Source organism: Abrus precatorius, unplaced genomic scaffold (genome assembly GCF_003935025.1).
Source record: "Abrus precatorius isolate BTA unplaced genomic scaffold, Abrus_2018 Scaffold7, whole genome shotgun sequence".
Classification (NCBI taxonomy): Eukaryota; Viridiplantae; Streptophyta; class Magnoliopsida; order Fabales; family Fabaceae; genus Abrus; species Abrus precatorius.
In genome coordinates, this window is record NW_020874417.1 from 9,854,149 (window position 1) to 9,878,828 (window position 24,680).

Genomic DNA, 24,680 nt, shown 5'->3' on the forward strand with positions numbered 1-24,680 from the left:
CAAACATATTGGACAACATCACATGAAATGGAGTAATGGACTATTTCCTTTGTATCCTTCACAGAATATCTTGTAAGGGTTATATCCATTAATGTACTAGGACCTCTTCCTACTACTTAACTCAAGCATGCTTTTGACTAAATCATAAGATTTTACTCATTATCTAGTCTTATCTTGTTTATTGTTCTTATTCGTGTAAGTACTTCTGACAAGACTGTCTTAACTCTATGTTTATATTTATTAACTTTTATTTATTAGATTATCCATTACATTAATTCTAAATCTTGAATTTATTTAAATTTAATTGAATGATTTTACAAAAAAATTATTACTATGGAAATATCAGAATATTTTTTAATTATTTTTGATTAATTAATTGGATATATTCAAATTATTTTTTAACTAATTGTTAAATTTTTATTATATTTTATTTTTTTACGAGAGTTACATATCTATATAAAAAGGGACTATGGTTTCGTTTTTGAGTAAAAATATTTTTTTTCTTTAACAAAAGTTTTTTTTTTGGAATTTTTGGTATATTTTTGTTCTTATGCTTACTAATATATATTAGAAGAGTATTTAAATTCTAAAAATCTTTTGTCATACTTAAAGATAAATAATTCTTGAAAACAATATTTTCACATGTCTCACGCTAATATTTTTTTTTTCCTGTTTTTTAATAAGGACTCAAAACTTTATTTTTTTCTTAAGTTTTGTTTAAAAATTAATTTTTAAAAGAAAAGAAAAGGAAAAAAAAATCTCATGATATTTAGACATAGTATTTAGATAAGAAAAAGAAAATTTATAAATCTTTTAAAATTTTCTTAATTTTATACTTTTTAAAATCTCCTAATTTAAAAAGTTTCATATTAATCCCTTTTTTTTTTTCCATATCTTTCAAACTTTTCTTATTTTTTCTTCTTCCAAATTTTTAAAGAAAGCCTTAATTTCATACCGGCCTCGTAAACTCAGCAATAGAATTAGCAACTATGTGTTGAGCTTATAATTTTGTTTCAAAATAATGCATTTTCAGGGTTCTATGTTCCTGTTTCCAAATTTAAGGATTTGTGGCAACTCCTTTTGTATGTGCATCTCAATTTTAATTTGAAATACTGAGTGAAGCTACAAAATTGGCGGTAGATACAAATTGGTTGGTTCCATATACATTAATTTTATAGCTAAATATACATGTCACATGGTCCATCCTAGAATCATCTTCTCCGCAAATGTAATGTATGACAGGTGGAAAGTTGATAATAATTTTCTGTGAAGGAGTGAATGTTTTTCTTTAAAACAAAATTGTAATTTCAGGTTGGACAACTTTATTAAATATTATATATTTATAGTATAAATTTAAATATATTTTTATTTATATATTTTAAAATTTATTTTATTTTAATCTTTTAAAATATTTTTTAGTTTCTACTGTTGATTTGGTTCATTAAAATCTTGTTAATTACGTGTCAGTTTTTATTTAACTACGTGAGCTTTAAGAATACAAATTAAAAATTTATTAAAAGGGGGAGATTATAAAAAATTATTTAAAGAAATTAAAATAAAAAATTTGCTAAAATAAACGCATATTAAGTAATTACAATTGTGCCCCTTTCCTCGGTACATATATTAGCGGTGTCTTTCCCAAAACAGAAATTTACGCAGTGGAGCTCTATTAGATCAAGCGTTCTTCTATTTGGTGTTATGTTAATGATGGCAGAGCAAATTCCATTTGGTGTTGCTTCCAATCTCATTGACAGGTTCGTTTTCGCGTCTTTTCTTCAATTTCTTTCATAGTATGTTTAGCTTACAGATTTGTTTCTTTACTTCTCTTAGTTCATATTTTTGTTTTAGGGTTTTTTTAACATTTTTGTTATTTAAACTTTGCTTTGAATAATATCTCTTTTATTTTTATTAAAAAACTTTTAAAATATATTTGACATGTAAAATTTGCTATGTGCTGTTATTTTACGGTCTCTTCAGTTTTAAAACTCTTAGACAGCGACGAGCTTTAAAATATAAATTTTACAAAAATAAAATAAAATCTTACTATATGATGCAAAATTAAGGTCTAATATTTTTTATTTGATAATTTTTTATACTATTTTTTTTATCTGCTTTCTAGAGATATCTCTTTGATTGTAATTTTGAATCATCTTTTTGTTTTTGTTTTTTAAATTTGAACTTTTCTCCTTTTTTATTTTTTCTCCAAGGTAACTTTCTATCTTATTGTTTCCTTTTTGAATATTTTTTCCCTAATATTTAATACTTGAAATTTGTTTACTAATATTATTTTGTAATTAAGCGATGCTGTTTTGTACGAATTGTTTTAGTATGAATTTTGAGAAATTTTAAAAAATACTAAAGAAATTACTTTAGTGATAATAGATTGGATAGAGAAAAATGTTTTAATTTCTATTATTTTTAGAATTCATCAAGATGCTTCCTAAATTAACTAAAATATTATTTTAGTCCTCAGAATATGATTGTCCATCGTTTCTAGTCTTAAACGTATATAATCATTAACCATTTTAATTTCGATCATCACTTTAATGTTAATTGTCCTAACAAATAGCTAACTAAGCATATTAACTGCTAACTAGATATAATAAGTGACATTTAATGATATATATATAGCATTTACGCGTTATCACTTCAAGGGTTGTACTTTAAATAAATAATCATAATTTTTTACTATAAATATACCATTTTTATGGTCAAATATTTTATTTATAATCTCAGAGTATCCTCATTAAGATAAAATTATATTTTATTATTATTAAATTTTAGTTTTAGCAGAAAGATATTTATTAAAAATTAGTTTAATAAATAAAAATATTCAAAGTGTTTCAAAGAATAAAATAAATAATTTATAAATACGCTAAAATGTCAAACTTTACACAATGCCGCTGTATCTTCCTCTTGATGAAGCAGCCTTTTATAGTCTTTCTGAGCATTTTCAAATCTTATTGACGTGTCTCTCTCAAATGATGGCTGAGTCGGTTCCATATGGTGTTGTTTCAAATCTCATTGACAGGTTGGCTTCAGCTGAATTTCTTGAATTTGGACAGAAGTATGATGTGATGGAAGAGTTGGAAGAGCTTAAGAACACAATTGAATCCATCAACGATGTGCTCCTTGATGCCGATAATAAACAAGAACAAGCTCGCGTGCGAAATTGGATAAGAAGGTTCAAAAAAGCACTTCATTATGCAGATGACTTCATAGATGATCTTGCTATTGAGTATATGAGACACAACATGGATGCAGGACAAGGAAAAGAAGTGACAAAGGTACTTTATCCCCTTTCATCTTCAAATCGAATTGATTTTCCCATCCAAATGGCTGATGAAATAAAGAAAACACGAGAAAGTTTTAATGATGTTGTAGAAGACACGTTTAAATTGAATTTAAGCCCAAGAACTATGGTGGTTAAGCAAACTAATAGTGAATGGAGGGAGACAGATTCTGTGTTAGAATCAAATATTGTTGGAAGAAATGACAGTAGAAAGGAAATTATAACTTTGTTGATGGAATCACATAAAAACCAAAATATTTCTGTGATTGCCATTGTAGGCATTGGTGGTGTGGGGAAGACAACTCTTGCTCAATTAATATATAATGATTTGGGAGTGCAGAATTCTTTTGAAAAGCGAATGTGGGTGTCTGTCTCTGATAACTTTGATGTAAAGATCATTGTAAGGAAAATATTAGAATCATGTACTTGTAGCCAAATTGAAGACAAGTTATCATTAGACAACTTGCAAAAAATGCTACGTGAAGAATTAAGTGGTAAGAAATATTTGCTAGTCCTTGACGACATTTGGAATGAAAATGATAGCAAGTGGTCTAAATTGAGAACTTATTTGATGTTTGGTGCTCAAGACAGTAAGGTCTTAATGACAACTCGAAGTGAAATTGTAGCAAAGACAATGAGTGCAAGCACTTCCTATCATTTGAATGGTTTGACTGAAGAAGAATCTTGGAATCTGTTAAAGAACATTGCATTTGAGGATAATACCGAAGGATTGAATCAAAATCTAGAATTAATTGGTAAAGAGATAGCGAAAAAATGTAAAGGGGTTCCATTGGCAATTAAAACACTGGGAGGCTTGTTACGAGGACAAAATGAAGAAAGTGAATGGGAAGATGTTTTAATTGGTGACTTCTGGAAATTATCTGAAGAGCAAGACAGTATCATGCCAATTCTAAAACTCAGTTACCAAAACTTGTTGCCTGAAATGAGACAATGTTTTGCTTATTGCTCTTTATATCCCAAGGATTCGAAAATTTTAAGGGATGAATTGATTCAGTTATGGATGGCACAAGGTTACCTCAAATGTTCAACTAAAAAGAAACACATGGAAGATGTCGGTAATGAATTTATAAATATTTTTTTGATGAACTCATTTTTTCAAGATCCTGTCAAAAGTAGATATGGTGAGATCACTAGTTTCAAAATGCATGATTTAATGCATGATCTTGCAATGCTTGTTGCTGGCAATGATTATTGTTTCTTAGATGATAAGGCAGAAAATCTAGAAGGCAGACCTATGCACGTATCATTGGAATTCAAGGCCATTCATTTACTGAAATCATTAGATCCCAGCAGGCTACGAACTTTGATTTTGAGGGATGGCAATGAGGGAGAATTCTCTGTTATTTCAAGCTTTAAGTACTTACGCATCTTGAAGATGCCGTATTATTCTTTACTTGAGTTGTCTGATTCAATTGAAAATTTGAAGCATTTAAGATATCTCCAGTTTTTCCCTGAGGAAGGACAAATAAGTCTTTTCAAATCTATAAGTAATCTTATTTGCTTACAAACGTTAAAATTGGGTCGATACGACGATGAATTTGTTTCACAACTCGTCACAAAATTAGTCAATTTAAGATGCCTTGATATTGATATTGTTCCTTTGCGATCCTTAAGGGGGATGGCAGTTGGGTTGGGAAAATTGTCTTCGTTGCAATTCTTATCCAACTTTCTGGTGGGAGAAAGCCAAAATAGAAAATATGGCACCCTAAATGAATTGAAGGACTTAAACCTCAGAGGAGAATTAACAATTAACTATCTGAACAGGGTAAGAGACGCGACTCAGGAATCACAGGATGTAAATTTAAAAGAAAAAGATCTCCTTCAATCCCTGTGTCTAAAATGGCAAGATGAAGATGAAATTGATTACAGTGACAGCTCACAATTATTAAAAAACCTTCAGCCCCACCATAATCTTAAGCAATTGAACGTGCTGGGGTATCCAGGCATCGTTTTCCCAAATTGGCTTTCTTGCCTCACAAATGTTGTTGAAATCCAGCTGAATTGGCTTCTCAATTGCCGATGTCTCCCACCGTTGGAACGTCTCCCATCCCTGAAGTCACTTCGGTTAGACGGTCTTCATGAATTGGAATACATATATCTTGAAGATGGTTTTGCAGTAACATTCTTCCCGTCTTTGGAGATCCTCAAGTTACGTGGTTGTCCCAATCTTAGGGGATGGAAGAGACTTGGAGATGATATCATTGATTCACATCATCACTCCTTACCTCCGTTTCCTTTTATTTCCCAGCTACAAATCTCTCTCTGTCCAAAGTTGACTTGCATGCCTACTTTTCCAAATGTTGAGGATTTGTATTTGCATGCTTGTGGTGTGGAGCCATTAATAGCCACGTTAAACACAACTGCGTCAACATGTTCAGATGACTCGTCTTCCTACACTGCTCCTCTTTCCATGCTCAAACGCCTGTGCTTTTATCATCATCCTCTAAATTTACCAAAGCGTTGGATGCAAAATCTGACTTCTCTCGGGTTTCTTAAACTTGGATGGTCTGAAAGTGAAGCACTTGAGGAATTTGAAACTTGTTTTAATGACAACACCAACTGCCTTACTTCTCCACGACAAATAATCATAAGACTATGTAAAAACCTAAAGACTTTGCCAGATTGGATTTGCAACATCTCATCACTTGAGCATATCAAGATCTCCGATTGCCCAAATTTGGCATCGCTGCCCGAAGGAATTACTCGTCTTACCAACTTAAAGATCTTTGAGGTCAGGAATTGTTCGCTCTTACTTAAAGAATGCCGAACAAAAACGAGTGTTGTTAGCACCCAAATTGCACACATCCCAGAAATCATCCTTAGCGGTAAAGGTACGAGTAAATAAAGGTACTGATGCCCTTTTATGCCAACTTAATTAATTATTGATTATTGCACCTATCTGCTTTTCCAAAAAAATACTTCTTACTAGTATTGATTCAGTATTCATTTGTTTTAAATTTAGATTGAGATTTTTCTAATAAAATTGATTTTTATTTGTTAAAAATTATAGGAGTCTATGTCAAAATTGATATTAACCATTATATATTTAACTATTAATAATAAAATGAATAAAGCTCCTTCTATAAGTTAAATTTAACTTATACTTCTCTATTTTTTTAAAAATCACTTTTATTTAACTTTTCTAAAACTTGAAAAGAGAAACTAATTTTAACTTATCTAAGGAGTTTTATTCATTTTTTATATTATTTGTCATCTCTTACAAGGACTTATTTTTACTCAAACAGGGCCTTAATCAAGACCCAAATTATATAGAAAGAAAGTTAGGAACGTGTAAATATGTCTGTGAATTGATTATTGATGGAAAACAAATATGCATTCATTTGGTTCCTTCTACTTCATAAATGTACAAAATAAATAGTAGTTTTGTATAGTTTCAATTTCTATTGTTTACTTTTTTTCAATTTCTTTAGACTCTCATTCTTAATTTTGAATTGAAGGTAAATTTTTAAATTATAGTTTTAGCACGGAAGACTTATTTGTTTTAATATTTACAGGAGAAAATGAAACCAGAAAATGAAGAAGAGATACTGTATATTGAAGATTGTCTAAAATTGTTGGATTTCCATGATGTTTGGCACCACTTACTCAGGTAAAATTTTTAAGTGCCAAATAGTTACCCGTTTTTACTGTTTAACAACACACACTGTCAGACTTTGTTTTGCTCGAGATATTGGTAATTTTATAAGTAGGATAATCACCATCTATATCTTTTTCTATTATGATTTCATAATTTCCAGTTGTCAACAGTTTGTGGTGGTATTTCAAACAAAAATATATTTTCAACTTAGTTATGTATCTTTTGTGATTTATGAACACGTCAGTGCAAGTGTCTTTTATATCTTTTTCTATTATGATTTTGATAGGGTGCCAAATATGGCAAATACTATAAGGAAGGGTGATGAGCCTGTGTCTGGTGAAGGGACAGTTTTACAAAAGCTTAATGTGTGGAGAGTCTATACTAGGAGATAGAAAATGTGGCCAGGGAATAATGATTAGTTAGTTAGAGGGGAGGTGACGTGGAAGGAATCCAGGAAATAGGGAAAAAATATTGTGGGAGTGAGGTAGGCAAAAATATTGTGGGTTTTGCTAAGGAGAGTTTACTCTTTGGAGGAGTCAATTACTGATGCAGAATAGACAGCTAATAGCCTATTTTAGCAAAGCTTTGTCGCATAACAATATTAGCAAATCAGCCTATGAAAAGGAGTTAATGGCACTTGTGCTAGCTATGCAACATTGGAGGCCTTATTTGTTGGGTAGAAGTTTCGTATTCAGATCAAAAGAGTTTGGGGCATCTTTTACAGCAGCATATCACCATTGTGGCCCAACAGAATTGGCTGGCAAAGCTCTTGGGCTATCAGTTTGAGATTATATACAAGCCTGGTCCTGAGAATAAAGCTGTGGACTCCTTGTTTAGAATGTTTGAAGATGGCGAGTTAAGGCAGATTGCCTCTTTTTCCGTTTGGTTACAGGACCAGCACATTAGCAAGGAAAAAGAATCTTACCCTTTCTTGAAACAGGTGGAGCATGACTTATTGCAGGATGCTCATTCTCGTCCTGGGTTCAGTTTATAGCGAGGAATATTGTTATACAAGGACAGGTTGGTGCTACCGGAAACTTCGACTTTGATACCTACGATTTTGGTTGAATTTCACTCCTCTCCAGCAGGGGGGCATTCAGGGTTTTTGAGGATATATAAAAGAATTGCTGCCAACTTATATTGGATGGGTATGAAGAAGATGGTGCAGGACTTTGTCAAGCAGTGTGATGTGTGTCAATGCCAAAAATATGTTGCAACCTCTCCAGCCGGTTTATTACAGCCTTTGCCAATCCCAAATAGAATTTGGGAGGATATTTCTCTTGACTTTATTATGATATTGCCAAAATCAAAGGGGTTTGAAGCTATATTGGTGGTGGTGGACAGATTGTCTAAATATGGGCATTTTTTTATCCTCCTTAAGCATCCTTATACAGCAAGGAAGGTAACAGAAGTTTTTGCTAAAGAGGTGGTGCGGCTTCATAGTATACTGCAATCTATTGTGAGTGATAGGGACCCTTTGTTCATGAGTTTGTTTTGGCAGGAATTATTTTGTTTACAAGGGACCAAGTTAAAGATGAGCTCTTCATATCATCCAGAGACTGATGGCCAAACGGAAGTAGTGAATAGGTGCTTGGAAGCCTATCTCAAATGTTTTGTCTCAGACCAGCCTAAAACTTGGTCTCATTGGGTTCCATGGGCGGAATTATGGAATAATACCACATTCCATGTATCCCCTGGTACGATCCCTTTTGAAGTGGTTTATGGGAGGAAACCACCTACATTGGTGCGGTTTTCACAAGGGGAGACACATGTTGAGACCATGGCAGCAAAATTGGTGGATAGAGATGAGGCTTTGCGATAGCTACAGTATCATTTACTGCGTGCACAACAGCAAATTAAAAATTTGCTGATAAGAAGCGTAGATTTCTTGAGTTTGATGTGGGTGAGTGGGTATTCATTAAGCTGCGCCTTCATAGACAGCAAACGGTAGCACGCTGGATTAATCCCAAACTCGCTCCACTCTATTATGGTCCTTTTCCTATAATAGCTAAGTTAGGAGCTGTCTCTTATAAAGTGAAGTTGCCTGATACAACTAAAGTACACCCTGTGTTTCACATTTCACAATTAAAAAAAGCTATGGGAAATTATGCGGTTGAATCATCTCTGCCAGCAGAATTGGAGGTGGAATCGGATGACATTGAAGAACCAAAAACTGTGTTGGCATCAAGAGAAATTGTTCAAGGAGACTAGTAAATTAAGCAATGGTTGGTGAAGTGGAAAGCTATAACCAAGGATGAGACAACGTGGGAGGATGAAGCACTGCTCCAAAGTCAGTTTCCTTCATTCTGCCTTGAGGACAAGGCTGTTGCTGAAAGGGGGGGTGATGATAGGGTGCCAAATATGACAAATACTATAAGGAAGGGTGATGGGCCTGTGTCTGGTGAAGGGACAGTTTTACAAAAGTCCAATGTGTGGAGAGTCTATACTAGGAGACAGAAAATGGGCGGGGCCAGGGAATAATGATTAGTTAGTTAGAGGGGAGGTGATGTGGAAGGAATCCAAGAAATAGGAGAATTTTGGTATATGGGGAGAGAAGGGAGTGGGAGTGAGGTAGGCAAGAATATTGTAGATTTTGCTAAGGAGAGTTTACTCTCTGGAGGAGTCAATTACTGACTCTGGGAAATCTACCTTAGCATTGTAGAGCTTGAGCTCTTTTACTCAGTTTTACTGCATAATCTGATTAATAACACAACATATATAATTTGTTTTTATCAGATTTCATAATTTCCAATTGTCAACAGTTTGTGGTGGTACTGCAAACAAAAATATATTATCACCAATTGTCAACAGTTTGTGGTGGTACTGCAAACAAAAATATATTATCAACTTAGTTATGTATCTTTTGTGATTTATGAACACATCAGTGCAAGTGTCTTTTATATTCTAATAATTTCTCTGATATTTCATCTTATGGCTTAGAGGCTCATGCTAAAGCAATATCTGCTTCAGTATTTTACAGGCTTCCTGAATAGAACAAATGCAAGCGTGTATTACATGGTCATTCATATGGTGGAGCAGCAAGCTTAATTCCTGGCCCCCTGTTCAATATATCACCTTATATGTATTTGGATTTTAGAGAATTTGCTTATACTAATTTCCTCATATTCTACTAAAGTAGTTGGATATTCTCACAATTTTGAGAGATTGCTGCTTAATCTCCTTCAAAAGAAAGTTTGAAAAGTCTTAATCAATGTACAACTTCTACTCTGCCTCCTGTTGGGAATGCTGCTTTGAAGGAGTGAGTAGGTTCTCCTTGTATTTCTACCCTTTTGTCAAACATGAAAACTCCAATATTTCTTATTTGTTTTCTTGTGTACTATTTTCTTTCCAGCTACAATAATAGAAAATATTCTAACATTATTTCAAGAGTTGCTGCATCCATGAGGGTTTGGTTCCCCGTATCACATCTCCATCTTTCTTTCAACATTATCATTCTCATCCTTAGCTGGTGACTTGTTGAAAGAAACGAGACAATTAGTAGTTAGGAATTGGGAAGCCAAAAGAGAACAGTGGAGTGCAATTGGTTTGGGGAGTAGGTCCTGTGTAGATTCTTCTTGATGCATTGTTGGCTAGTTCCTTTGGAAAAATTATGAAGTCATTGTGTCAGATGAACAGGTAAATATTGCGGATCTATATTTTGTTTCAATTTTCTTTTACTGTGGATACTTTGAAGTCCATGTACAATAATTTTCTTATTTTGAATTCTAGGCTATTAATTAAGTTGTGAGTATTTAATTTCTGATGAAATAATAATCAAAGTATCAAAGTATTCAATAATTTATAACAAAATTGTACATGTGATTGCTCTTTGGTTGAAAAAGGTAAAATTTTGAGAGACAACTAAAACTAAATTTTGGCTACATGTTCAATAGATAAGATTCATTCTTGGTTTTCATTCTTTGGCGTGATTGTCATTCTGCTATTCACTATTAACAAAGGATGTCATTTTGTCCACCTTATGTGCCTCTTTTATACATAGAATGCTTCTGATAACGAAAAGCTAAGACCACTTCTAGGTCAAAGATTTAATTTTTCATGTTATTTTCAAATGCAAAAAAGCTGTTTTCGGAAACATTATAATAATGTTCTTAGTTGTTTTTTACCCGCAAGTCTTGTACAAGGATACATTAACTCCACTTTTTCTATTTGTTCATATTTTATGTAGCCAATTATTACAATGACAGTTCCATTAAAATAGTAGTTTAAACACGCAAAGCTGCAGAAGATATACTCAATTCAAAATCACATTGTTATCCAAACGACCATATGATGCTAGTGTAAGTTCACCAATGACAAATCCTTACACAATTTTTTTAGTATAAAATTCAATCATAAAAACTATGGATAAGGAAAGTAGTTGATAATGAGGTAGTGTAATTTTTCTCTTTTTATTTGTTGTCATTTAGCAAATGCATCCGCAGGTTAGATTTGCAATTGCATAATCAAGGGAAAGATTGTAATCACTTCAGTAAAACTTAAATCTCATTGTTCACTATTCCAAAGGTAATTTTTATTTTTATTACTATTTGATGTATAATAGATGTACTTACATATTTTTCATAATTATTGAACACTTTAGTAGCCATATGTGCACATTCTAGCTTCTGGAATTCCTTGTTCCTACCTTGTAAATTATGGCTTGGTGGTTGTCATCACTGTTGTAGCTTGTCACAAAGCTGAAAGAACGCTGATTAGCAAGTGTACTAGGTAGTTGTAACAAGTAATAAAATTTAGAATTCCTTTTAGTCTCAAGTATCGTTCTCACAGATTAGTTCTATCAATTGCTACTTCACAAATCAATAATTAGTTGAGTTAAACGAAATTTGAAATGTTTTGAATTATTTAACAAATGAAGTAAAAGGTACAATAAAAGCAGAAAATCAAAGTAAAACATAGCTACGAATTTAAAAATGAAATGATGAGTGAATGAAGTTAGGAATGATTTCACCTCTTTATCAATTGAAAAATTGAAGTAGATATGAACTTTAAGTTCCTTAATTGATTGATGATAATTTCACTAGATTAATCAAAGTTCAATTTCTTTACTCATTGATCCTAATATTTAATTAACTACCCTAATTCTTTAGGTGTAAATCTTTCAAACATTGTATTAGGCATTATAAATTATTTATCCCTAAGATATCTATAACCTTGACATTCAATTCAAATATGATAAATTAACTCAACTTCCATTGATGAAAATCCTCTAGGTTCAATTCAATTGAATAGCTAATTAAAAAATTGCATTAAGGATAGAATTAAACGTTGAATACAATCAAGATCTTAAAATTCAGATTCACAATCAATTTACAATATCAAAATCGGATCATTAATCCTTAACAAAAAGAAATCAGAACATGTTCTTAAAAGAAAAAGAGAAAGAAAGAGTAGAAGAGGAGTTGCAGAATTTCTTCATAAATCCAATCCTTAGCTTAATTTCTCAAGGTCTAGAGCTTGGAAGTCGCCTTCAATCTCCTTATCTAGCTCTCCTAAGATGTAGAAATGAAAAAATGATAAAAGATTTCCAATCTGAACTGTCAACTGCTTTTTATAATTTTTCCTGTCTCTCTCCACATTGACACTTTAATCACTGAAACTTGTAACGTAGAAGGCCTTCTAAAAGCTTTTAAGGCTGAAATAAGAACTTTAAACGCTCAAAGTTGACACTTGAAAGTTGTTTTCCAAATTCTGATATTGTGCATTGGTACTTTTAGTGGTTAAAGTTGCTACGCGCAATTGCGCATTGGTACTTTCAGTGGGTAAAGTTGCTATGTGTAAGTCTTTCATGTGATTTTGCTTTGCACATTACCACTTTCAGTACTTAAAGTTGCTATGCACAAGCCTCTTCATATATTTTGCTGTTGGAGTGATAACTTTTAATACTTAAAGTTGTTTCACGTATGTTCTTTATGGATTTTCTTCTTCAAAGTGTTAACTTTAAACACTTAAAGTGTTCACTTTGAACTTCTATATTTTTAAAAACTCCCAAAGTTGTTACTTTATGCACCCAAAGTTGTAACGCCCAACATATATCACTTGATTTTTGACTTTTTAAGCTCAATTTTTCCACTTTCTTCATTTGGATCTCAACTTTAAAATCTCTAGGTCAAACTTTTGCACAAAATTAACTCTTTTAAGTAGAGTTATTTCAGAATTGGGATAAAATTTAAATTCTAAACTATTTACACAACTATGAATATTAATGCAATTTACTACTAAAAATTAAGCTAAAAATATAGTAAAATGTGGATTTATCATAGCTCCTAATAATAATGCTTTCCTGATTGTAGAATATTTGACCTCACCAAACAACCCTGTTTTTTTGTTATCCCCGTTTTGATTTCAGATTTCAGTGACTTGTATATGAGTGGTACTTATTTTGTTTTTCGGGCATTGAGCAATGGCGACAATTATTTTCATATACTGCAATGGCTTCGCTTTGAAGCTGCAGGGATGGCACTTGAGCATATGTATAGTGTCTAATGTAACCCATATGGACTAGAACATCCATTGGCCCTCTGAGATGGAATGTTGGACGAGAAGTAAAACCTGGAGAACCTATGAAAGCTGATATTAATGCAGTTGCATCTCTGTATATTTATTCATGTTGAATTGAATGGTATGAGGTACTGTAATTACCATGTAAACAACTTCATATAAACATTAATTTTTATTGTTTTTGTTTTCTCAATGAACTCTTTTAAGGACTAACAAAATCCATTTGGATTTCTCGGGGTATGGATTAGAGAAGTAAAATATTAGTTGTTTATGTCATAGTCATTAGTTATTTCATAGTGACTCAGTCTGAAGTATTAAACTAGAATAAAATATCAGGATCTATCATATTTCATTGTCTGATATGTGAGAAAAGAAAGAGGAGTACAATAGCTAGCAGCCTAGCTCTGGACGTTTTCCAGAATAGAAGGCAGAGGTCTAATCTTGGACAAACATTTAGTATTAATTATTATCCTTTTTAGTATCCGCGTTTTTCTCTTCTAAAATCCGGTATTTTAATATTTATAATCAAGAAAGGTAATTCTCCTATTATATCATGTATTTAATATTTATAATCTAGATTGTTTGATTAGTGATTTAGGATAGTACGGAGTTGATACTAGAGTATTGTTCAGATAACTGGTCTACAACATAGTAAATGAATTATATAAAAGCATCCAGTTTCACAGTACCTGTTTTTCAATGCATACATTTTCTACAAAATAGATAGAATGGACCTAAAGGTATGTCATGAGTATTTGTATCATAATTAGGTGTTCTGTTATCTTTCCTTCTGACCAAACTGTTCTTCAAATATGGAGTCTAGATCAATTTACTAAGATTATAGATGTAGTTGGTGCTCCACTAATGTTAGACTATAATAGTAGATCCACTTTTGTTTTATGTTGGTACAGAAACTACCTGTGGTTTAACAAAATGGTTAAAAAACATGATTTTCTGGACCAGTAATTTTGCATTGCAACTATTCTAAAAGTGGTTCTTGTCAAAAATAAAAAGGGTACGATCGGTTGAGCTGGTGGTATAAACACATTTAGTATTGGGAGTCATATTATATGTACATCATATTATTCATTTCAAGACTTGTATGAGTTGGGTAATGTGAAAGCTTCTGATAAAAACTACTCTTTGGAAGGCAAACTTGAATAAAGTAAACCGCATGATGCCACCAACAAGGATCTGGTTTAAGAGGTTGGCGAGTACAAGGGAATTGCTGATTGTGTCTGTGCTATTTTGACTCCCAGAGAAAATATGCAGGTTTTCCTTTTTCCCCACAGCCCAACCCCCTTTTTTTTCTGTACTTTCATCTTGTTTTCCCCACAGAGTGACCTTTCTTTTAGTTAACTTTTTTTATTATCAAAATGTTTGTGTTATTCATGAGGAAAAAAAACAAAATCCAATTTGTTCTTCTGTCATCAATTGCCTACTTTAAGGATTGGTTTTATATCTCTAACTTTCCTTTCAAACAGAAGTTTTTTGGGTTTACAGAATAGAAAATGCATAGTTTTATTCTATTGTGTGTTGAAATTTAACTTATTATTAGAGAAATGGGAATGGTATGAATCAAATTCCTAACTGTTTTCTCAAAGAGACTTTATATCTTGTCAAGAATCAAATCACCTTACCATTGTTTGAAGTACCTTATTCTTAATTTATTTCTTCATGGAGCTGACTGGCTTTGTTTGATCTAGTAGCACATATACGAGCTCACATAGTGAGATTTTGCTACATTATTGTTGTTATTGAACTAGTAAATTGTATTGGAAGCTCAATTATTTATATAGCTTAAAAGGGAAATTTTGTTATTTTATTGGTTCATATTTTATTTGTATGCTCAAGTTTTGTTTATCATGCTTTCATCACACAATTTCAAATATGTTTGTTAATATAATGCACACTAACAATTTTTTGTTTCTTTCTTTAATGCTTTTGATGCAGTCACTTATAAGAAATAGACTAATGATTCTGTTTGCAAGAGATTAAGCAATGCCATGGTCTTTTCGCCATTGAAATGGGGGCAGCATCTTCTCAGGAAAAGTCATAAGGACCTAATTTGTTTCCTAAAATTGACCTGGTTCTTGCTCAATACAAGTTGGATTGTGTCTGTCCTATGTTCATATTTTCAAGTTACTATGATTTCATAATTTTCTTAAATAACGGATAAAAAAAATTATGAGAAAATATTTAATTCTTTTTGTACAGTAGCAATATATTTGTTTACTCTGTTTTAATCTTTATGTTTAATATGTTCAGCACTTTCATTCATTAACTTGCTTGTTACGATTGATCATTTGATGTGATTAAGAACCCTTCGGTTTGATAATGATTCGTGAACCATTAGTATTTATCAGAAGACACTGCCTTCAACTACACTGATATCAAAATCCAATAAAAATGCTTACTTTTATATGTAGGTTGTGTTATTTGTAATTTTAAATTTTAAATTTGCTAAGTAACTTTAAGAAGAAATAAAATCTAGTTTTCTATAACATGTACGTTTTTGTCTTTAAATGAAAGTATATTAACAGTATACTAAAAGGATGACGTAAATTGATTCAATATGATTCAGGCCCATGCAGCCACTACGAAATGTCCCGTTCCAATTAATTATATGCACAATGTTGATTCTGTGTATTACATACATAGTAAAAGAAATTTCACCCAAATTATTAATCAAAAGTAAAACAGAAATAAAAGAGATTAAACTCCGGAGAAAAAGAATAACACAATGAAAATTGAATTTAAAAATCGCTTGTTAGTGTTAGGAATTTATAAACAATAAAATGATGAATATAAGAGGAAAAGAAAAAGAATGACAATTGGTATTGAGATAGAAAGAAAATGAGGTATATATTAATTACTAAAATAAAGACAATAAACCAGAGAATTTAAATAATTTCTTGTCAAGAGTTATGCTTCTCCTAGAATATACAAATGCATCTGTACATACAATAAGATTATGCCTTCTCTCTCTCTCTCTCTCTCCTTATCACTTTTCTTATAATAGAATTCTTCCTACACACCAACTCTACTGTATCATCTGGGCATTATTAACCTTCTCTCTCTTTTTCTTTCTCTCGTATACTTTCAAAATTAGAGACTTAAAGAAATTCTTGATAAAAATTTATTTGGGCATTCTTTATGAATTAAGGGCTTATCATACTCCTCTCCATGAAAACTAGGCTTGTCCTCAAGCCTAAAGTGAGGGAACTGATTGTAGATGTTGTACTCCTCCTTCTAAGTAGCTTCTTTAGTTAGTTTTCTCTTCCATTGGATCAGCAGTTGAGGAATTGACACCCCTTTCTAAGTAGCTTCTCCTAGAATATATGAATGCTTCTGTACACACAATAAGATTATGGCTTTTCTCTCTGTCTCTCTCCTCATCACTTCCCTTATAATAGAATTCTCCCTACACACCAACTCTATTGTATCATCTGGCCATTACTAACCTCCTCTCTCTTTTTCTTTCTCTCGTATACTTTCAAAATTAGAGGCTTAGAGAAATTCTTGATAAACATTTATTTGAGCCTTCTTTATGAATTAAGGGCTTATCATACTCCTCTCCATGCAAACTAGGCTTGTCCTCAAGCCTAAAGTGAGGAAACTGATTGTAGATGTTGTACTCCTCCTTCCAAGTAGCTTATTTAGTTGGTTTTCTCTTCCATTGGATCAGCAGTTGAGGAATTGACACTCCTTTCTTAGTGTTGATTCGAGAGGCCAAAATAGCGGTAGGCTCCAAAGGGGAATTGAGATCCCCTTCCAAATCAGTGGGTAAATTATCATTTTCTGAATAGTTTCCAACAACTTTCTTGAGGAAAATGTGGAAAATGGGGTGAATGCGAGACTCTGGAAGTAATTGAAGCTAGTGAGCAACCTTCCCTAACCTGCTCAAGATAATGAAAGGATTATAGTAGTGAGGGGACAATTTTGGGCAAATTCTTGGACCCATAGATTACTGATAATGAGGCCTAAGTTTTAGAAACACCTTCTCACCTATGTCATGCTGTCAATTAGTGCGCTTCTTATTGGCTTGATCCTTCATAGAGCTTTAGGCTCCGTTCAAATGTAACTTGAGCTGCTTGAGGGCCTCATCTTTATCCTTAAGCTCTCGCTTCTACCTTAATTTCACAGGGCAAGAATCAAGTTATTACTGGGGGTGTCTGTCCATATACTACCTCAAAAGGAGTGTGCTTTGTAAATGCATGAAAGGTGGTATTGTACCAAAATTTCGCCTATGGCAACTAGATAACCCAAGATTTAGGTTGGTCACTAATAAAACATCTCAAATAAGTCTCAAGGCACCTATTTACAACCTCAATTTGTTCATCGGTCCAAGGATGATAGGTGGTACTCATTTTTTGTTGCATTCCCTGCATTTTAAACTACTTTTTCCAAAAACTACTAACAAAAATAGGGTCTTTATCACTTAGAATGGAAGCAGGAATCCCATGTAGTTTCACCATATTTTTAGTGATAACTTCAACAACTGTTTTAGCAGAGTAGGTGTTTTAGATGAATAAAATGACAGGCCAAGCAACTAGGAAGAAATGTAAACAACGAGAATTGTTGAAACTTGCATATTGGAAGATCAATAAGCCATATTTTGACAATCGGTCCACAACGACTAAAATAGCGTTAAACCTTCTAGATTTGGGCAACCCAGTAATGAAATCCAAAGATATTTCTTTCCAAATCTATTCTGGAGCTGGCAATGGCTGTAACAAGCCAGCAGGGGATACAACTAAGTATTTTTGGTGTTGACAAGTATCACATTTTCGCACAAAATTCTGAACTGAACATCTCATATCGAACCAAAATAGGTTGGCTACCACCCTTCTATAAGTTTGATAAAAACCAGAATGACCACCCTGTGGAGTGGCATGGAACTCATTTAACAAGGTAGGTATCCAAGCAAATTGGTTAGAGATTACCAAACGCACTTGATAGAACAAAATCCCTTTAGTATAGGTGAATCCTGGTTTGGTGGGCTATTGGTGCTACAATGCAAAAATAATTTGCAATAAAGGCATCTTTATGCACCTCTTCAATCAACTCCTTGCTTCTCATACGGGATAGAGCACTGCCCCCTTGTTCTCCTGACTAGGCTTATACTCAATGTCAAATTGGTAATCGAGGAGCTAGGCAATCTAGTTCTGCTGACTGCCAATGGTAATACGATGCTACATTAATTGCTTTAGACTTTTCTAATTTGTCCTCACGACAAATCGACGACCAAGAAGGTAGGGACGCCAATGTTGGACAGCTAGAGTCATGGCTATGAGCTCCTTGTCGTAGGTTGATTTAGTTAGATTCCTTTCCCTAAGAGCCTTGCTGAAATAAGACACAAGATGCATCAAGATCGCTCCCAAACCAAGCCCGAAAGTATCACTTTGGATGAAAAATTCTTTAGAAAAGCCTGGTAAGGCCAAAACTAGCCTAGTGGTCATCTTTCTTTGTGTAACTCAAACGCCTTTTATGCTTCACTGGACCAAAAAAAACCCATCCTTCTTGGTAAGAGTAGTCAGTGGCTTGAAAATTTTTTCATAATCCCTATGAATTTGCGATAATAGCTCGTTAATCCAAGAAAATTGCAGACTCCCTTCACATTAATAAGAACAGGCCTCTCTAAAATACTCTAAATCTTGCTAAGATCCATTGTCACCCCATCCTTAGTGACTAAATGACCCAAGTACTCAATAGATGTTTGGGCAAAAGAACTTTTCTTCTTATTTGCAACTAACTGTTCAACTTGAAATTATTGCAGCACCTTGACTATATGCTCCAAATGAAAGTCCCAATCTAGGCTATAAATCAAAATGTCATAAAAAAAAAGTACAAACTTACGCATCATATCCTTAAAAATGGAATTCATGAGGGCTTGAAATGTTGAATGGGCATTCATCAAACCAAAAGGTATTACTAAATATTTGTAGTGGCCCTCTGATAGAATCTGGTATCAAGAAAGGGAAAAGAAATATAAAAATAATACAAATTGTATTAATAGAACCCTACTCTTAGGGATGACTCTTCAAGAGGCCAAGTCTCTCCTACAACAACGTGATCTTCCTCGATGCCTACATTGGGTGTTTCCTTTCTTATTTAAAGTATACCATACTCTTAACTAATTCTATTACAGCGGTTGAGGGTGAGTGATTCCCTGTCGCGACCCTTCTTCCTATTATAAACCCTCTTAATATAGGGTCGTTCCCTAACAATACTCCCCTCTAAAAGAGCTACCTTGTTCTCAAGGTGGAAGTGAGGGAACTGATCTTGAATATCTGTTGTTGATTCCCAACTATCTTCGAACGTTGATAGATTCTGCCACCTGATGAGAACCTCTAACTTTTGTTGCGATTCTTTTTTACATTCAAAACTGCTTTTGTAGCTCATAGTTTTCAGATAACATAGGAGGAGGGGTTGAGTTGGGGTCTGCAATTTAACACTTTTCTTCAGCAGTAAAACATAAAAAACTGGGTGAATCTGGCTGTGTTCTGGAAGCTAGAGGCAGTAGGCTATTGAGCTAACTTTCTCCCTCATAGGATAAGGTCCATAGAAGCATGGCCTTAGCTTCTCATTCAGTCTTTTGGCCAGGGACGTCAATCTATAGGGCTGTATTTTTAAGTAGACCTAATTTCTAACGTCTAACTCGATCTATCTCCTAGACCTGTTTGCCATGGTCTTCATGACGTCTTAGGCCTTTAGTAAGTTCCCCATCTTAGCCTGTTAACTTCCTCAAGCTTGGATGACACCATGGTCCCTTTTAGCAGAATCAGTGGGTCTCTGCCATATAATGCCCTGAAGGGGGTCATCTTAGCAGAGAAGCTATAGTTGATGTTGAACCAATACTCAGCCCACATAAGCCACGCAAGCCATCATTTTGGGTTTGTTCCTATTAGACATCTCAAATACACTTCTAGACACATATTAACCACTTTAGTCTGTCCATCTGTTTGTGGATGGTAAGCCGTGCTGAACTTGAGTTGTGTCCTTGCCAATCTGAATTGCTCCTTCTAGAAATTGCTCAAGAATATCTGGTCCCTGTCGGACACAATTGTAATGGGAAAGCCATGCAGCCTTACCACCTCCTTTAGGAATACCACAGCTACGTCCTTTGCAGTAAATGAGTGGTAGAGAGGAATGAAATGGGCATACTTGCTGAGCTTGTCTACCTCCAATGAAGTCCATTGAAATATCATTCCAACTTTGTGTGGGTATGGATAGAGGTTGTCATAGCCCCGCTACTAAGGCTTCATATTTGTTTCGCTAACAAGTTTCACAAGTAGCCACATACTTCTGCGCGTCTACCTTCATCCCCTCCCAATGCACCACTGCTACCAACCTCTTATAAGTTCGGAAGAAGCCCGAATGCCCTCCCATAAGGGAGTTGTGAAACTCTGTCAACATTTGTGGTACTCGAGAAGATTATTTTGGCAACACCAAACGTCCCTTAAAATACAACTTGTTCCTCTCAACTCATACCCTGCATGTAAGCTCGGGTTTGTGATCAAGTCTTCAATAATTGACTTTATTTTTCATCTCCATCCACCTTATCTACCCACTTTTCTATATCATCTTGCCTGCAAACTGAGATGGCCAAATATTGAAGCTGTCTTGAAAGTTCATCTGTTACACCATTGTCCTTTCCTGGTCTAAACTTTATTTCAAAGTAAAAACCAACTAGCTTAGATATCCACCTGAATTGCCCTTCTTCTACGAACCTTTGTTTTTTTAGGAATTTGAGGCTCATTTAGTTGGTCAGTATCACAAAAGGCCTCCCCATCAAGTAATGCTGCTATTCTGAACTGCTAAGATCACAACCATCAATTCCTCTCATAAACAAATTTCTACTGGGCTCTTTCGGACATATTTTGGCTCCAAAAGGCTAGTGGCCTGCCTTCTTGTGAAAGGACTTCTCCTAGTCCTTTACTAGACGCGTCAACCTCCACCACAAACTTCTTTGAGAAATCTGGAACAGCCAAAGTTAGCAATTGTAGCATTGCTATCTTCAGCTTTTCAAAAGTTGTTTGGGCTTTTGGACCCCAGCTAGACTATCATTCTTAAGAAGATGATGCAATGGTTTAGTAATCTGCCCAAACCCCATGATGAATCTTCTATAATACCCACACAATTTTAGGAATCCTTTCAAAGCCTTGAGATCTCTCGGAGGTGGTCAGTTCTGGATGGCATCTACCTTTTGGGGGTCTACATCCACTCCTTTTCCCAAGATTATATGCCCCAAATATTCTAGGGACTCTCTGGCAAATAAACACGTATTCAGGTTGGCATAAAGCTGATTCCTCTTCAAAGCTCATAGGACTATTTTCAAGTGCTCCGCATGCCCCTCCTCATTGTTATACACTAGTATGTCGTAAAAAAAAACAAGTGCGAACTTCCTCAAAAATGGCTTGAGTACATCATTCATTAATGACTGAAAAGTGGATGGTGCATTCGTTAATCCGAATGGCATTACTAGGAACTTGTAGTGCCTTTTGTGCATACAAAATGTTGTCTTTTCTATATCAGCTTCCCTCATTTGAATCTGGTGATAGCCAACCTTCAAATCTAGTTTTGAAAAGATTTGTGCACCCCCAGCTCATCCAATAGCTCATCTATAATTGGTATTAGAAACTTATCCACTATAGTGGCTCTATTGAGGGGTCTATAATCAACGCAGAAACGCCACTCTCGTCCTTCTTTTTAACTAGAATAATTGGGCTAGAATAGGGACTAGTGCTCTAACGAATGATACTTGCTGTCAACATGTCTGCTACCATCTTCTCTATCTCATTCTTCTGGTAATATGGGTATCTGTATGGCTGAATGTTGGGGACCCCTGTACCTTCTTTCAAGTGGATGTTGTAATCATGTCTACAGGAGGGAGGTAAGCCTTCAGGATGCTTGAATACCTCTGCAAATTCTATTATCACCTTGATCTTGAATCCTCCCTGGCAGTGCGCTATCAGGTAGCCTTGCCCCTCGTTCAGAAGTGCCTTCCTAGTAGATCTATAGGAAGACCTCCCTCTAGACAATGTTGGATCACCCTGAATTTGGCTCCCTTTGTCTCCATGGTTGATCTCCAGAATTAGCTCCCTAAAATCCATACTAACCTTCCCTAACCTTTCCAACCAATTTAAGCCCAACATCATATCTACCATATTCATATTGAATAGGTAAAAATCCTCCTACACCTTGACTCCTTGTAGATTCAATTCCAGCTTCCTGCATTTCCTTTTACACTATTACACTTCCTCCCATCTCCTACCTCCACCGCAAAAGTAAGAGTTTCTTCTACTGGTAAAGCCAATTCTTTCACCATGTCTAGAAAGATGAAATTGCTGGAAGTTTCATAGTCTATCATCACTGCAACCTTCTTTCCTAGCAACTCTTCCCATAATTTCCAAGATTTCTTGGAAGTAAACCCCATCAAGGAGCATAAGGACAATTGTAGAGCCTTCAACTGACCTTCAATTTCCTTCTTCACTTCCTCATCCTCTGTTTGCTCTATCTCTTCCTCCTTTGCCATTATCATAATTCTAAGCTCCTTGTTCTTGCATACATGGCTTGGCCCAAACTTCTCGTCACATCTAAAACACAAGCCCTTTCTATATTTCTCTTCAATTCTGGTCCAAAGATTCTCTTCACTCCATGATTCCCACGATTCTTGCTGCCGCTGGGTTCATTCTTGCTCACCTCCATGCTCGCCATACTAGTACTCTTGCTACCCATACCAAGGGATACCCACCCAGACCTAGGTACTCCCATCTATTTTTTCCCTTTCACCATTGCTCCTTCAACTAGTCGAGCTTAATTGGCCTCGTCTATAGCTTGCGCGTTGCGCATTGCCTCCTTCATTGTTGTTGAGGGGTACAAGTTTAACTTTTCCTTAATATCTCTGCGAAGTAAGAAAATGCCTCGTAGATACGTTGGGAATTTATCTCTTAAAAGAGTCATGTGCAATTCGAATTTCTCTCTGTACTCTTGGACAAATCCTATTTGCTTCAAGGACATGAGCGCTTCAAAAGAGTTCTGCAAAATTGCAGGTTGGGAGCATTCTAACAGAGCTTCTCTAAAGGTCTCCCACGTCTTAGTCTCCTCGGAACCACCATTGATACCAGTAAAGAGCCTTACTTTCCAAGGCCACCATCATTGCGTTCATCTTTTCTTGCTCAGTCACCCCACGAATGTCAAAATATCTTTCTACCAGGGACAACCATCCATACGCGTCTTCCCTCGTAAAGATTGGGAGTTCAAGCCGCTTCCCACAATCTTCCCCATTGCTCTCAATTGGTGTCTCAGAATTGCCTCTCTTATGTTTCTTGATTCTTGCTCTGGACCATTCTGATTCATGGTCATGATTCGCTCTATCAATTCTTCCATCTTCTTCATACGCAACTCTTGAACTCGCTGGAATTCCAGGTGCTCCCTCTAGTTTTCGCGTGATGCAACAACCACACTCTTTAGTGACTCCATTCGGTTCTCTATTCTAGGTGCCTACTCCAAGTTTTCCTACCATTTCCCTTACAACGCAGCGTCACCCCCCAATAGAGCTCCTAAGTCAAAGCTTTGATACCAGTGATAGAATCTGGTATCAAGAAAGGGAAAAGAAATACAGAAACAATGCAAATTGTATTAACAGAACCCTACTCTAAGGAATGGCTCTTCAAGAGGCCAAGTCTCTCTTACAACAACGTGATCTTCCTCGATGCCTATATTAGGTGTTTCCTTTCTTATTTAAAACACACCCTACTCCTAACTAATTTTGTTACAGTTAGGGGCGGCCTAAAGCCCAAGCAAGTAAGGCAAGGGCTTTAGGCCCCCAAATTTTTTAGTTTTATTATACTTTTAAAAGAATTAAAAAGATTAAATTTAAAAATAGCTTTGAATTTAAATATCTTAAGTAATTATTAACTTTTCATGGATATTATAAATAATATTTAATGAGCTGTAACTATTAACCAATAGATAATAAATAATTTTTTTATTTTAAAAAAAAATAATTGAATAACAAAGAAAAAAATTGAACAATTTTTTATTTTTTATTTAATTGCTACTTCTTTCTTCTTCCTTTCTCTAACTACTCTCTTCTTGTTCAATTCTGCTTCAATTTGTATTTTTTTACTAACAACAACCTTAGGGTAGAAGTAGAGGAGGAATCAAAATCTTCTATTTTTCTAACGCATAAGCATTGGTATGAAGCCTTCCATTTTCTCAACGCAGAGGCACTGGTACAAGAGT

The 24,680-nt window shown here is 34.5% G+C and overlaps 1 protein-coding gene across 1 annotated transcript; it reads left to right on the forward strand.

Moving 5' to 3' along the window:
• Positions 1-1,609: 1,609 nt before the first annotated feature.
• Positions 1,610-7,905, forward strand: LOC113871448 (putative disease resistance protein RGA1). Its single transcript, XM_027508544.1, has 5 exons — positions 1,610-1,754; positions 3,032-6,144; positions 7,072-7,090; positions 7,198-7,276; positions 7,558-7,905. Exons 1-5 carry the CDS (start codon positions 1,699-1,701, stop codon positions 7,903-7,905), a joined length of 3,615 nt encoding a protein of 1,204 aa, XP_027364345.1. The 5' UTR covers positions 1,610-1,698.
• The last annotated feature ends 16,775 nt before the right edge of the window (positions 7,906-24,680 follow it).